This window comes from Pseudonaja textilis, chromosome 7 (genome assembly GCF_049901715.1).
Source record: "Pseudonaja textilis isolate UNSWEBS1 chromosome 7, rPseTex1.2, whole genome shotgun sequence".
NCBI lineage: Eukaryota > Metazoa > Chordata > Lepidosauria > Squamata > Elapidae > Pseudonaja > Pseudonaja textilis.
In genome coordinates, this window is record NC_141996.1 from 30,512,487 (window position 1) to 30,528,753 (window position 16,267).

General features: G+C 37.3%; 1 protein-coding gene across 5 annotated transcripts in view; it reads right to left on the reverse strand.

Annotated features, from left to right (window-relative positions):
- SENP7 (SUMO specific peptidase 7) overlaps positions 1–15,469 on the reverse strand; it is a 40,326-nt gene extending 24,857 nt beyond the window's left edge. For 2 of the 5 annotated variants that reach the window (XM_087937354.1, XM_026700829.2), the window contains exons 1-6: positions 15,403–15,469; positions 10,391–10,437; positions 9,979–10,086; positions 7,759–7,838; positions 3,794–3,991; positions 2,474–2,671 (exon numbers count right to left, since the gene is read on the reverse strand). In XM_087937354.1, the coding sequence (XP_087793480.1) occupies positions 2,474–2,671; positions 3,794–3,991; positions 7,759–7,838; positions 9,979–10,086; positions 10,391–10,429 (623 nt within the window). In that variant the 5' untranslated portion in view covers positions 10,430–10,437; positions 15,403–15,469. Of the gene's footprint in view, positions 1–2,473; positions 2,672–3,793; positions 3,992–7,758; positions 7,839–9,978; positions 10,087–10,390; positions 10,438–15,021; positions 15,097–15,402 lie in introns of those variants that run through there. The other 3 variants (XM_087937356.1, XM_087937355.1, XM_087937357.1) reach the window with 2 other exon arrangements.
- Positions 15,470–16,267: the final 798 nt, after the last annotated feature.

Sequence of the window (16,267 nt, forward strand, 5' to 3'; positions counted from 1 at the left end):
ACAATTAAAAATAATTCCATTGAATTCAAATCCTTGAACAAGTGTAGATTACTCAGATAATAATTTATTTGAAAATACCTCAACAATTCAATCCATCAGTATTTAGAACCCTCACTAAATATCTTTTATAAGATGAAAAATACAATACCTCTTCTTAAAAGACGAAGAAGTTATAGAGAAAAAATGACAATTAAAATTCTATAGTTTTAATATATTAAGATAAGCTACTTGTTCTTTATCTTCAAAAAATGTTTTGAATTCAAGCCTTATTTTTTTGAATGAAGTTTGAAGATTTCCACTGTATTTCAATGTTAAAACATACATCGATTAGGAACATTAAGTTTGTCAATATGGAAGTTCTCCCAGTAGAATATACACTGCTCAAAAAAATAAAGGGAACACTTAAACAACACAATGTAACTCCAAGTCAAACACACTTCTGTAAAATCAAACTGTCCACTTAGGTAGCAACACTGATTGACAATCAATTTCACATGCTGTTGTGCAAATGGAGTAGATAACAGGTGGAAAGCAATAGGCAGTTAGCAAGACATCCCCAATAAAGGAGTGGTTCTGCAGGTGGTGACCACAGACCACTTCTCAGTTCCTATGCTTTCTGGCTGGTGGTTTAGTCACTTTTGAATGCTGGCGGTGCTTTCACTCTAGTGGTAGCATGAGGTGGAGTCTACAACCCACACAAGTCGCTCAGGTAGTGCAGCTCTTCCAGGATGGCACATCAATGTGGCAAGAAGGTTTGCTGTGTGTCAGCGTAGTGTCCAGAGCATGGAGGCGTGACTAGGAGACAGGCCAGTACATCAGGAGACATGGAGGAGGCCGTAGGAGGGAAACAACCCAGCATCAGGACCGCTACCTCCGCCTTTGTGCAAGGAGGGACAGGAGGAGCACTGCCAGAGCCCTGCAAAATGACCTCCAGCGGGCCACAAATGTGCATGTGGCTGCTCAAATGGTCAGAAACAGACTCCATGAGGGTGGTATGAGGGCCCGATGTCCACAGGTGGGGGTTGTGCTTACAGCCCAACACCATCCAGGACGTTTGGCATTTGCCACAGAACACCAAGATTGTCAAATTCGCTACTGGCGCCCTGTGTTCTTCACAGATAAAAGCAGGTTCACACTGAGCACATGTGACAGACGTGACAGGGTCTGGAGATGCCGTGGAGAACATTCTGCTGCCTGCAACATCCTTCTGCATGACTGGTTTGGCAGTGGGTCAGTAATGGTGTGGGGTGGCATTTCTTTAGGGGGCCGCACAGCATGTGCTCACCAGAGGTAGCCTGGCTGCCATTAGGTACCGAGATGAGATCCTCAGACCCCTTGTGAGACCATATGTTGATGCGGTTGGCCCTGGGTTCCTCCTAATGCACAACAATGCTAGACCTCATGCGGCTGGAGTGTGTCAGCAGTTCCTGCAAGACGAAGGCATTGATGCTATGGACTGGCCCATCCGTTCCACAGACCTGAATCCAAGTGAGCACATCTGGGACATCATGTCTCGCTCCATCCACCAACGCCACGTTGCACCACAGACTATCCAGGAGTTGGGGGATGCTTTAGTCCAGGTGTGGGAGGAGATCCCTCAGGAGACCATCCACTACCTCATCAGGAGCATGCTCAGGTGTTGTAGGGAGGTCATACAGGCACGTGAAGGCCACACACACTACTGAGCTTCATTTTGACTTGTATTAAGGGCATTATATCAAAGTTGGATCAGCCTGTAATGTTTTTTCCCACTTTAATTTTGAGTGTAACTTCAAATCCAGACCTCCATGGGTTGCTAAATTTGATTTCCATTGATAATTTTTGTGTGATTTTGTTGTCAGCACATTCAACTATGTAATGAACAAAGTATTTAATAAGAATATTTCATTCATTCAGATCTAGGATGTCTTATTTTTGTGTTCCCTTTATTTTTTTCAGCAGTGTATTATAATGGAACATTCAGTCCAGAGGTGGTATTCAGCAGGTTCTGACCAGTTCTGGAGAACCGGTAGTGGAAATTTTGAGTAGTTCAGAAAATCAGCAAATACCACCTTTGACTGGACATTTTACAGTATCCTTCCCCTGCCACTCCCACCAAGCCATGCCCACAGAACCAGTAGTAAAAAAATGAGAATCCCACTACTGATTCAGTCTATATAAATTTTTAATCTTTTTAATGATTTCCTATGTCATCCACAGAGCAAATACTCCAATGCATACCTTAATCAAAGCAATAAACTGTGAAAAGAGTTCAATGAGCATACAGATATCCTCAGAAGCACATATGAAGAAAGGCTGCAATATAACTAAAATTATTTTCTACTTAAAGCATACATGAACTTGTTCCATGCGTAATTTGTGTTTTGTTGTTTAACTGTAGCTTCAAATATATATTTATACATGCATTAGTTTGAAACTCTGTTTTTAGTGATAGAGGAAAACAATAATTAAAACACTGTTTTGAATGACATACCTTTTAGGCAAAATACAGCTTTGTTGAGAACTTATTGTTTGACATGATTTTAGGCTGGAAATAGATAAGGAGGGTTGTTCATCTGATTGCAGCTTGTTAGCATCAGATAATTTAGCATCAGATAAAAGTTGCTTTTTCATGTATTTTCTTCCTGTTTTTGTCCTCAGAATATTCGTCAAGATAACTTTAGGTTGCCTGCTATACATATAATAATTAATACTCCTCAATGTATCAAAATGATGAATTATTTTGTAACTGTCTAAATAATGTCAAATTTTCATTCATCATAGCTCCCCCAAAAATGTTCAAAAAATGAAAAGAAAGTAAGTGAAGTATTCCAAAAGAAAAATTCAGATATGATCAGTTAAAAATGCTATTGATGGTTTCACTGACTTTCTGTTGACACTGGTATCAGCATCATTAAAAAATCAGCATGCATTGCAATTCAGTAAATAAAATGAGAAAATCCACTTTGAATAGAGGAAAATATTCATCACAATCAAAGCTTACTCTTAAATGGATGTAAAAGGTCAATAGAAAAATCCTAATTAAATTGCTATCAGTTTAGTAAGCTATTGACTAGTGTTTTGAATTGCAAGAAATATTTGCAACAACAACAAACACACATACAAACACATACTTATTTCTTTCTGAACTCTGTATGTAGAATTATTATCTACAGAAACTATTCCTAAAGAAGAACTCATTTACAATTTGACTGTTTCGTTTAGAATCATATATTATGGTAAAATTACCATGGGAAGGAGAAAGTGGAAGGGAAGGTTTGGGGTATTAAAGGGATCTGTTGCACAATGCCCATGTGCACTAAGACATTTGTTGATCCTCAAAAAGGCATTTGCAGACATTCTGCATTTTCAATGTTTTTTTTTTAAAGTCTTCTGCTGGAATGCTAAAGTTCTATGTAACATCAAGGGATCTACTAAGAAAGAAGCATGCTGCTATTCTATGTCTTCTTCGGAAATAGAATTGAAAACTAGTTTAATGAACACTCAAGAAAAAAGTTAAAGGAAAAACAGCTGTGGAAAGGGGAAGAGGGAAAAGAAAAGGAATTTTCTTCCAGATGTTAAGCTTAAATCAATTCTTCCCAGATATGAACTGTCAAAGAGATGTAACTTTACAAATTCCCTATCAAATGAAACAATTCTAAATGGAAATTACATGGATGCCTCAGGAAGCTTTAGTGAAGATATTAAAAGTGAATAAAATGTACTGTGGAATGCTTATTCATGAGACACAATTGCACACAATTATTTTAATAACAAGTTGTGTTATGTCTAAGGCAGACTTAATAAGACATACCTTTCTGATAAAAAGGGGGATTGGTGAAGAGGATTTAATATGTGCCGTATCTCTAGAGTGTCAACAGATGATGAGGTTTGTTGATTTGACTGCAACTTGATAGTATGAGATAAATGAGCATCAGTTACAAACTGCGTCTTTATATATTTTCTTCCTAATTCCGTCTTCAGGACATTCGTCAAGATAACTTTGGGTTGCCTGTCATACATGTAATAATAATGATAGCAAATAAGCAAGTCGAATTAGGATACATGAATTCAACCAAGTGTCCTTCATAATCCAGCTAAGGATAGTTATTCTACTCTACAGAGAGAAATTGCTTCTACATTTTCCTCTTTGACACAGCTTTATTTGCTATACATTTGCTTGGCTGTTGTAGTCTTCTTTGTCTTTGCATCAGTAATGACTGAAATCTTTACCAAGGTTTGCATTAGAAGCATATTTTATGATAGTATGCGGTCACTGTCATTATGCCTAAATGGCAGAATTGGATGTTTTGTTTGAAAGATTCCAAAATTTCTGTAGGAATATCCATGATTTACTCTACAAGTTGTCAATACAGAAATGGTCACAGAATAACAATGAAAATCTAATAACTAAAACTTGAAAGAGAAGGAACTATCCAAAATCTGAATCAGAATTTCCACTTTATTACAGATGCATCTTCTTGGCACAGTTCTGACATTAGCTTAGTCTTCACTCTGGACTTTTTCAATTACATTCAGAAATTCAGTTGGTTAATTAGGGCTGTTTAGTAATACAGTTGAAATGTCATACATTCAGCAACTTAGAATTGTAATCCAGAGATACATTTCAAACTCTAGAAATTATGAATTTTAGACATAACAAAATCCAAGTCAGTAACTAGACATATCCATGCCCATTGTGATCGTAGCATATTAAGAAGTCCTAGTTAGTTATATGATATAGTTCCACCAAAATCAAAACAGCAAATAGAGAAAGGTTACATGTGATAAAATCAAATTTTTGTTCATATATTCTACACATTTGGGCAAAAGGAAAGCAAAAGCTGGGCATAAAATACATAGTAAAGATTCTTAAGAGTAATTTTTGAAAAAGATGTGCAAGCGTGGAAAAAGATTCATCAACATTAATAATTTAGAAAGATGCTTTGTGTACTGCATATTTTCTTTCAAAGGATTAACACTGTACTAGGGCATATAATTATTGGTATTATTTACAGTAAAGAGCTGCTAGTCCCAAATATTTTCCAGTTTGTCACTCTGTGAAGTCCATCTTGCCAGCAGGCTGAATTGAAGAAGTACATCGTGGGGAAAAATGAAGAAAGTAGATTTCCAAGATTGATTACTGTTAGGGCTCTGCAAAAATTCAGAAAGTAGCTTTGAACGCACTCAACTATGGATATAGATGGGTGTAACTTTCAAAGCAGTTGTATGAATCTTGCAAAAAGTTTCTGGTTTAAGAATCTGAAATATTCACATATATGTTCCTGTACATTGCAAGTTACCTCTTTTGACTGCTTTGTGTAATTCCATTAAAACCAGCTATTGTATATAATATTTCCTTTGTCAGCAGACACTATGCAACCAAGAATGAAATACTAATACTACTCTTATTATTTTCAGCAGTAATTGAAACGTCTAAAATAAAAATATCATTAGTATCCCTGTGCAAAGCTAAACTGCGGTTTAATGAAAGGGTAGATAATTTGAATCACATGGCCATATAGGTTCCTCAAAGCCTAGAATGCAGTTCCCAAGTTCCTCTAAAAATTAATGGAAATGTGACAGAAGATATTGTCTACAACTGAAAAGTTGCTGACTGAGATAAAATTGGAGGTTTAGAACATCTGCTGGTATGCTAACTCAATTTTTATTTTTCATGAGATTCAGATGAAACAGTAGAATTGCTAAACTCCCCATTCATGATAATGGATCAGATGATGTTTAACAAATCTAAGCTGACGTTAGCTGAGGCAGAGATGCTACTAATGGTTCATTCATCTGTCCAGGTGAGTGTTTTGGATGGAACTTCTACTCTTCCTCTACCCTGCCAGATCAGTTTCACAGCTCAGGACTGATTCTGCAACCATTCTTGTCTTTAAATACAAGAATGTTATAGTTGTCCATGCCCTAGTAACCTATTTAAATTACTGCAAGATGTTTAAAAGTTTAAAAACTTGTTAGTAAAAAATGCTGTATCAAGAGAATTGCCTGAAATTGGGTGATAAGCATACCTATTAGTTTGTTATAATCTTCACTGGCTCCAAATTAGATTTGGTTCCAGTTCAAAGTGCTGGTTTTAACCTATAAAACTCTTCATGGCTTGGGACCATCATATATGAACAAATGCTTCTTAAAATGTTCTGATCCACACTGTATGTAACCTTTCAAGGATTTGCTCCATATGCTTCCTCTTACTGAGACTACCCAATAGTGGGTTTTTTTCATAGTACCCCAACATTGCAATTTTCTCCCCAATAACGTGTGCCTGGCATGTCGTTAATATTTTATTAGTACAGAAAATTATTTTTTATTCTCTTAGGACTTTCAATGGTATGTTAATCCTGCTATGGTTTTAATTTTTTATTATTTTGCAGTACATGCTATTAGTAATAGTTGCAAGACCAAATTGCTCATTTTTCCAAAGTATAAGAGAAGGAAAAACATTTATTCCCTTATTTGAGGCTCTCTGTTTCCCTCTCACTTTCTCTCATTTGCTGCTGGAGGCTTCCAGTTTAAAGCAGTATTTTGCAACCATGACAACTTTAAACTATGTGGACTTTAAGTCCCAGAATTCCCCAGCCAGCATTTTTGGAGTTCTGAGAATTGAACTCCATTTCAAAGAAATCATTGTTTAGAAATACTGTATTGTTAACAAAGTGGAAGGTCGTAGTTTACTTATTCTTGTAGATATTAGATCAGAAATGAGGAACAGCTTGCACTACAAAAAGGAGAAAAAAAGTTTAAAAGTTTTGGAGCTGGAAAGACTTCTAGTATTTGCATATCTTTGCTTCAAAAGTTTCAGAAAGTCTCAATTGACAGGGAGTTATAATCTAAACCAACACAGAACTGTCTGAAAATGTTGTAAAACTGATATCACCTACAAACTGGCAGGTGCTAAACACATAAGATTTTAATATACTGCTTTATTACTGATTTCAGTATCTGTTTTGCTACTGTTGTACCTCATTTCAGTATATATAAAAACAACATGCTTTATTTATTTATTAAATGTATTTGCCGTCTAACTCGCCACAAGATTAGACTTCATGGTAATACAAATTTAATAGGAAGCAGCTAAACTAATAGAACAGTTGTCTAAATAGACATACATATACAGCCGATTTAAGTTGCAATCTGATACATATTTTAATCCAATAAAACAATAGTTTTACAGTATACTTCAATATGAATCTGCTCAGGGAAAAATATTTTTTCAGATGATGCATACATGTCAGATCAGGCATTGTTTACCCAACCTTTTTTTAAATGTGAGAGAAAACAGAGATGTTCAGCCTATTTTTGTCAGTGACAGTTATTTTTTTACAATATATCTATTATACTACAAACAAGGCTCAATACTTCATAGGACTTATCCTCTGGAAGTAATGTACATACTGGAAAACAAGCTGAGAATCTTAGGTTGTAAAATACATCCCCAAAACTGGTTTAGGCTTATCCTCAAATGGGCTTATGCAGCACAAGTATATATGGTAATACTTTTTTAAGGTACCTCTATGTACTTGTGAATAAACTTATCCACAGGTTCATCTCACAGTCTAAACTAACTCAAGGATAAGCCAACTGTGAAAATTAAAACACATGAAAATTTCAAGGTCTGGCTTGGCTTATCAATGGTAGCACATTTTTCATAGTATTTTCATTAAAAATATGAGGATCAGATTATCTGCAGATAGGCTTATCCAAGAGAATGTACAGTTACAGATTATGGCATGGATTTATGAAAAATCATCTGCTCACCCCAATACTGATCTTTCATCACCAATGTTTTTCCTTTTCCAGTTTGACTGAATCCTTTTATTCCTTGATCCTGATGCCCACTGAAATAGGGATGGTAAGAGATAATATTTCAAAAAATGTAAAAAATATTTAAGGAAAACTGAGCACAAGATACATTTTTAAAAATCACCAAACATGTAATTGATTGATATACAACATTTTTGTCTAATAAACACGGTGCTGAATAATAATTTGATTGTACAACTATAATTTCCAATGGATTAGTTTCCATCCATTGGAACTAATCCATTGAAAATTATAGTTGTACAATGGATGGAAAACTTGTTTAGTTTCCAATGGATGGAAACTAATCAAGGAATGGATGGGAAACTTCCTAACAGTGAGGACAATTAACCAATGAAACAGCGTGCCTTCAGAAGTTGTGGGTGCTTCATCACTGGAGGTTTTTAAGAAGAGATTGGACAGTCACTTCTTTGGAATGATATAGGGTCTCCTGCTTGAGCAGAGGGTTGGACTAGAAGACCACCAAGGTCCCTTCCAGCTCTATTCTGATTGATTGGTTGACTGACTATAAAACCTGGAGAACTGAATTTGGTATTTTCATTCCCACATTGAATCAGGAAGTTTGAATTACGGTAGTAGAATCACATTCAAACGCAAAGTAAATATCCATCAACAAGCCAGCAGAACATGTTTAGCGGGAACTTTTTTTGCATAACAATATGCCCTTATTCAGTTTTAATCAAGAATGTCTCTAGTAATTAACAACTTGCTCTAAGCAAATCTACCTAACCTCCATTTAAGCTGACAAAATTTTGCCTACAATGAAAGACATCCAATTATCAATAATAAAACTGGCAAGTTACTAATTCTTAGGGACTATAAGTAGACAGACAAAGTTGTCAAATTCAAATTAAATATAGCCATTCCCCTTCTACCAGAGTGCTTAAGGTATCACAATCAATCAAAACCAAAACAGATACACCTGTCACTCTCAGCAGAATTCCCTCTAAATCAATCTTAATATAATGCTGATGTTCAGACCTAATGAAAAGCTATGTGCAACAGAAGTTAAATGCATACGGGTGTGATCAAAATAGATTACTTGAGAGTCCTACTGTGGGGCATGGAGAAGCATTCATGTTGTCAGATGGACTTGCTGACATTCAGTGCATTTCACCTATAGGTTGTACCCTACTTCAGTGAAGAGGAAAGGACACGTTAACGTTTTATTTAATCTTTCCAAGAATGGTACACCATTCAATGGAATAGGACCTTTGTTTTGTCTGCATTGGGATTCAGGATTTTCTCAACTTTCTTGATTATCAGTTGAATGGACAAATGGTGAGTTTAATAAGTACAGGTAGTCCTTGCTTAATGACAATAATTGAAACTGGAATTTCCATCACAAGCAATGCAGTTATAAAGTGTACCACACAGAGGGGGTATTCAGCAGGTTCTGACCAGTTCTGGAGAACCGATAGCAGAAATTTTGAGTAGTTCAGAGAATCGGCAAATATCACCTCTGACTGGCCCAGCCCCTGTCTATTCTCTGCCTCCCGAGTCCCAGCTGATCAGCTGGGTCTTCTTTTGTTGTGCTGCACAGGAGAACGGAGCTGAAAAGCAGCTTAGTGGGGTAGGGAGGGAATGGGATTTTGGAGTAAGCTTCCCCCCAAGAATGGGGAGAGAATGGATATTTTAGAGTATCCTTCCCCTGGAGTGGGGTGGGAATGGAAATTTTACAGTATCCTTTCCTTGCCATGCCCACCAAGCCACACCCACCAAGCCACACCACGCCCACAGGATCAGTAGTAAAATTTTTTGAATCCCACCACTGATACCACACCACAGTACCACACTGTTTAGTAAAAGCAATTCTGGCAGTCCTCATTTGTGAGACCATGTGGTCCATTAAATAAGAACCTCACATGATGATTGAAGGGCATTTACTTGGATATGCTGTTCTAGAACTATGAAGTTAAGGTCAGTTCTAAAACCATGAATTTAAGTTCCAGGTTTATCTGACAATAAGCACCTCAAGTTATTCTCTTGAATAACTGATCTGTTCTTGAATACCAAATATTGCACTCATACAGTTATACAATTATACCTCTTAAGTCATTATAGAATATCTAATTTTAAGAATATGGCTAATAAACTTATCCTAGAGTAGTTCTTAAATTATCCAAAACAGTGGAAAAGGAAAAGGCTATTATTTACCCCTTGAAATGGATTTTGCCATTGGTTAATTACTTCAAATCTTGACAATGGAGATTGAATATGCTCATCATCTGGCTGTGTGTTCGATCCTTTCTTTGGTATTCGATACTGATAAAAAAAATTGCATTCACAGTTGTAGATTGAAAGAATATGTAACAGCACAAGAAGAAAAAAGATTAAAGGACAAACTTGCTGTAAAACATTACATGTAGAGTAATATAACATTTACAAAGTCAATACACATTTCAGAATATTCATTATATATATAATTTTAATTTGCCTTAATCAGTGACATTACAATTCTCCTTGCATTATAATGCAGTAAATAATTCACTGATTTTTATTTATTTTATGTGTATTTATTTTCCATCCTAAGTGATGTATCATATTGCCAAACTCAATGAAAACTTACATTTTGTGGATATGAAGATGATTTTCCAGATTCTTCCATAGTTACAGCTGCATAAGATAGAAAGAAAACAATACCTTTATGTATGTCATAATTAGCACTTCCAAAAAGAACTAATTAAGATTCACACACTAACGTTAAGAGACATTATCTATTTCCCGCATGTTAAAGGATGTGTATCTCTTGTGAATAACTAGCCTTCTCTAATGATTACTTTTTTTCTAAAACAGTTTATAGCTCCTTGGTAACTGCAGATCATGAGGGTGTCAAAATATAATGTAGAGATACTTATTTAAGTTGCACTGATAAGCAAATTTCTTCAATGGTTCTCCTTGTGTTTCCCAGTTCAGATCATCACTTGCCATAACACCAACAATCTAAATCTGCTACATTGTCCCTTGTAAGGCAAATGTGAATTACAGCATGACATTTCTGATGCCATGCCAAGCAAAGGCATTTTTATTCTCCTAGGTCTCATATTATGTACATTTTAACACTCACTCTAACCTTGCTACTTTTTTCTTCTTCCATTCAATTGTGTCTGATTCTTTGCCTGGATAATGCAGGTTTTTTTGGCAAGGTTTTCCAAGAACTAGTATGCCATTGCCTCTTCCTATAGTTGAAACAGTGACTGGCTCAAAGTCACCCAGCTGGCTCCATGTCCAGAGAACTCAGGGTTTCCTAGTTTCTAGCCTGATATCTTATTCATTTCACCAAACTGATTCTAACCTTGCCATAGATACCGTATTTTTAATCAATCTTATTTCTGCTATTTTACTGGTTCAGACTCATTTGTGGTAAATCATGTATTTTACCTGCTTTTTAAAGTTTTTAAACTTGTGACTTCAAATTTGCTTCTGATAAGATATTTTTATAACTTTTTAAAGTTGGAAATTAAAACAAAATGATTTACAAATTCTACAAAAATGGTCATCCAAATGACTTTTCAGAAAGAAGACAACTAAATGAGTGATACTTGTGTTACTCAGTGACCATGACTTTATGTGCCAAGAAGTGACATGCACTGTTTACAAGTTTTTAATCACAGATAAAATGAACATTAATTAGTAGTAGTTAGGAGTGACTTGTATGTAGCATCAAGATCACGATAAGTCATAGTAAGATCATCTGAAGTGATAGATATACCAACCACCACTAGTGAGACCATACTTAAAATACTACATGTAGTTCTAATTACCACTATACAAAAAATGGTGTTGAAACCTTAAAAGTATGCAGACAACAGCAACAAAGATGATAAAAGATCTGGAGGCTATATCATATGAGTTAGGAATGTCCAACCTATCAAAGAGAAAGTATGGTGGCTGTGCCAGATAACAACTCTGATGAGGAGGATGAGCCAGGTAGGGCATCATCAGGAAGGGTGATGTGGGGCATCAGGTGGTTTTGGAGCTCAGTGCTGAAAGGGAGGCATTCCTGGGAAGATCAAATGGGTGACTGATTGGACAAGCAGACGCCCATGCAAGCCGGAAATGGAGATGCATGACTGTCACCAGTCAGCTTGGAAGAGTGATCTTTGACAAGACCAGCTGATAAGGCACAAGATGACTCTGATGAGAAAATTGCCGCCCCGCCTGATCCATGATAAGAGCTGAACACCAAGAAGCACAGCAGAACTCACGAAACTACTCACGAGGAGGCAGCCTTACACCTTCTAATGAGAAGAACCAGTTGGGTTGATTTAAGCAGGTAGAGAAGGTTGGATGGTTGTCAGAAACAATTATTTTGTTTTTTTCAGTGTCACGTCTTCAGCTTCTTGCCTTTCTCCTTTGCTTCATATCTCAGTGCTTTCTTCCTGTGCCATGATTCATGCATTTAATTCAAAGAAAACTTCATTGCCTTGACCTTGTTCCTGGAACTCATGTTTCGACTTGGACTTTCTTGGGTAGACCTGCTCTTTGCTGCATTGTCCTTCAGAACCAGTGAAGCCAAACTGTTGGCAACCTTTTTGATTTGCTTGTTGTCAATTTGCAATCCTTCGCTTCATGCTTGAGCCTTGCTACTTTGTGACCAGCCAACCACCTCATTGTTGCCTCCATTAGCCACACTATATTGGTAAACTCCTTTGTCCTTGTTGGAAGATGTCCAGTCACCGAGGTTGCTACCAATTGTGGGAAATTGACATGGGGTTTTGGACAATGTTATACAGAAGTTAGTTGTGAAATAAACATAATAAATCCCTCTCAAGTGGTACTTATGTGAACTGGGACAGGACAGAAGAATTAAAAAGACAGAATATCTGTCTTCTAGTACTCGAGGGGTTGTCCCAGAAAAGAGATGATTGATTTTCTCTCCATAGCACCAAAGGGCAGGAGAAGAAGTAATGGGTGGAAGTTATTAAAGAGAGATCCAACTTAGAAGAAGAAATTTTCTGATAGCAAGAACAATTAATCAATGGAATTCCTTGCCTCCGTGTTGTGGGTGCTCCATCACTGGGTTTACAAAAATAGACTGGACAATCATTTGACAGGGATAGTATGAGGCTCCTGCCATGAGCAGAGCATTGGACTAGAAGATTTATGAGGTCCCTTCAGCCCTCTGATTCTGTTCTATCGATGTACAGGTGAAACTCGAAAAATTAGAATATCATGCAAAAGTTCATTTATTTCAGTAATGCAACTTAAAAGGTGAAACTAATATATGAGATAGACTCATTACACACAAAGCAAGATAGTTCAAGCTGTGATGTGTCATAATTGAGATGATTATGGCTCACAGCTCATGAAAACCCAAATCCACAATCTCAGAAAATTAGAATATTGTGAACAGGTTCAATATTCTAGGCTCAAAGTGTCCCACTCTAATCAGCTAATGAAGCCATGACACCTGCAAAGGGTTCCTGAGCCTTTAAATGGTCTCTCAGTCTGGTTCAGTAGGAATCACAATCATGGGAAAGACTGCTGATGGGGATTTTCACAAGGAGTGGGCTGAGGCTGGAGTCAGTGCATCAAGAGCCACCACACACAGACGGATCCTGGACATGGGCTTCAAATGTCGTATTCCTCTTGTCAAGCCGCTCCTGAACAACAAACAATGTCAGAAGCGTCTTACCTGGGCTAAAGAAAAACAGACCTGGTCTGTTGCTCAGTGGTCCAAAGTCCTCGTTTCTGATGAGAGCAACTTTTGCATCTCATTTGGAAACCAAGAACCCAGAGTCTGGAGGAAGAATGGAGAGGCACATACTGCAAGATGCTTGAACTCCACTGTGAAGTTTCCACAGTCTTGTATTGATTTGGGGAGCCATGCCATCTGCTGGTGTTGGTCCACTGTGCTTCATTAAGTCCAGGGTCAACACAGCCATCTACCAAGAGATTTTGGAGCACTTCATGCTTTAAGCTTAGCAGATTTAATTAATATGCTATGTCTGAATACATGACAGAACTAAAGCTGAGATGGAATCCAATTTGAAGAAAAAAAAGAGTAATTAAGCTCTCCTTTTACCTTTAGCTTATACATACATGCAAATGGTTTGTTGATTTGATTTAATAAACTAATATTTTATTTAAAAATATTTATAGAGCTATCTTGCATGAGATGGGGAAAGTGTTGAACATTTCAACTACTCACTCAATGTCCTTATTTCATTCCTGCATATCTCAGGATGTTTGTGTGTGTAAAAGAAAGTTGAGATTTCCCTTTTCTTCGATTGGTTTGAATAACAGAACTATGATTAAGGTAATAAATTTTTACAAATCATACTTTTAAACTGAATCAAGAAAGGATTCAGCCTGAATTACTGCTTTATTTTCTGTCTCTGTGTTATGCTAAACCTAATCATACACATAATGTACAAACTTAGGGTCTAAGGCTAGCAGTTGAAAAATAGTTTAAAGTGAGATGCAATTGTCGTCACATTGTAGGAAGATATAGTATATATATTTAGTATATATGTGCGTGTGTATGTATATGTAATGTATGTGTACACATACACAGTACATCACTCCTGACATATGGTTTAATTCTTAAGATCATATTTTATAACTGATGAATAACTGGAGCAAACTTAAGTTATGACAGGTGAAATGTAGCACATCAGAAGCCATGAGCCTGAGAAAGCCTCCCTAAATATATTTAAATATATTTATTAAATGTATGATTCCAAAAAGAACCACTCATTCAGACTTATATCCTCCTTTAATTGTCAACAGAGTGAGTATTCACTTACATATAACAGAAGCAATCTTGAGACACAAGATTAATATTGGTGAATACAATTACCATCCTTAAGTATTGCTAGAGGACCATTTAGCATATAACAAATGAATATCTGCTATACACAATATTTGCACCTCTACAGGCATTAAAATGCATGCAGTTGCTACTTAACTCAATGTGAAACTTGCACAGAACCACCAGAGTGTATAGTTCCTGCATTTCATGACCCATGGCCCAACGTCAGTATTTTGGTCTACCCTTTTATTTAGTGCCAGCTGGGGGATAATATTATCCACGCATCAAAAACACAAGGTCTAACTCACACCAACTGTTAACAGAGTAAAGAACCTGTCAAAAATTCTGCGTTTCACTGCAGCAACTTACATGAAGTCCCTTATAAAAAAGCCTGAATCACCTAAGGAAACGAACAGGACAAGACTAACGGCAGCAACGCATACCTATAATGTAATAAAACCGTACACTTGTATTCCTCGGGATGTGCGTTTCTTTCTGAATATAGAAATTGCACAAACATCTGAACTGTGGGATCCGGAAGGAATAGTATCGGATTAATGCTCATCAAAACACGGCAGTAACCGCACTGTATCTATCCACCAAGGGACAGGCATTATTAGCCTGCCCACCTCGCCATTTAAGGGCGTACCATATTGCCCTGCCAAGGGCTTTAAAGCCCTCCGCAGAGCTTCCTCCAAGGCTCCCCCCGCAGAATCCACCTTCCTCCCGAAGGAAGGCCCGCGATTCTTGTTCCAGGCAAAACAAACCCTGAAACAGCTCTAACTACGATCGATCAGCCTGTCGAGGTTTCTTTTTCCTCTCACCTGATCCGATGAAACCCCGCTACCCCTCCAACTGCGATCGCCTTTGTTGATTCGGATCGCTACGGGCAGATTATTGCGCCGCCTCGCGTAGCATTTCGCGGCCACTTCCGGTAGAGGCACCGCCCTTCGGAACAATGTTGCTGTGAAAATCTTAGGCGAGAATTTGAAAGCCGTCGCTAGAGGCTGCTGGCCAGTCGGGCTTCGTCCAGATGGGTCCTGGGGTATCTACGGCCAGAGTTGCCGCAGAGATGTTTTTTGTTTCAGAGCGCTTAGGATACGCGCTCGCTCTCTGCCATCTAAGTACGTCGTGTGAGCCTTCCAAAAGAAGGCGTCCTTTTGCACTTCGTCAAAACTGGAACTCAATTCTGGCATACAAAGGAAGTTAGAAAAATAGCTGGAAAATAGTTGGAAAAGCCCGCATGAGCTATGGAGTAGAAAATAACATCTTCAGCAATGCCGGTCTAAAAACCAAGCGGTTTTGTATGGCGTGAATTTGGAGAAGAGGTGTTTAGTAAATGGGTCGTGAGGGGCTTGTCAACTTGAGAGTAAATTATTTTTAGTGCACTAGACTTTAGAGATGTGTATAGAATTGTAGTTCAAATATTGAGTTACTCTTACAAAATAGTTGAGCCTAAGAATTAGCTATTGCTCTTCCTTTGAGAATATTAATTATCACGTTCAACCCAGTATCTATCATTGCTAACAGGAAAAAGGAAAACAGGAAGGAAAAATATAAGAAATAAATTAGAAATGGAAAACCTGTAAATGGAAGACGACCTTTTTGGGTTTGCATTCTTCCCTTCGTGAGCCAAAGCAATTATAAAATAAATTAACCCATAAAAGCACTCTACTTTCCTCAAACTTT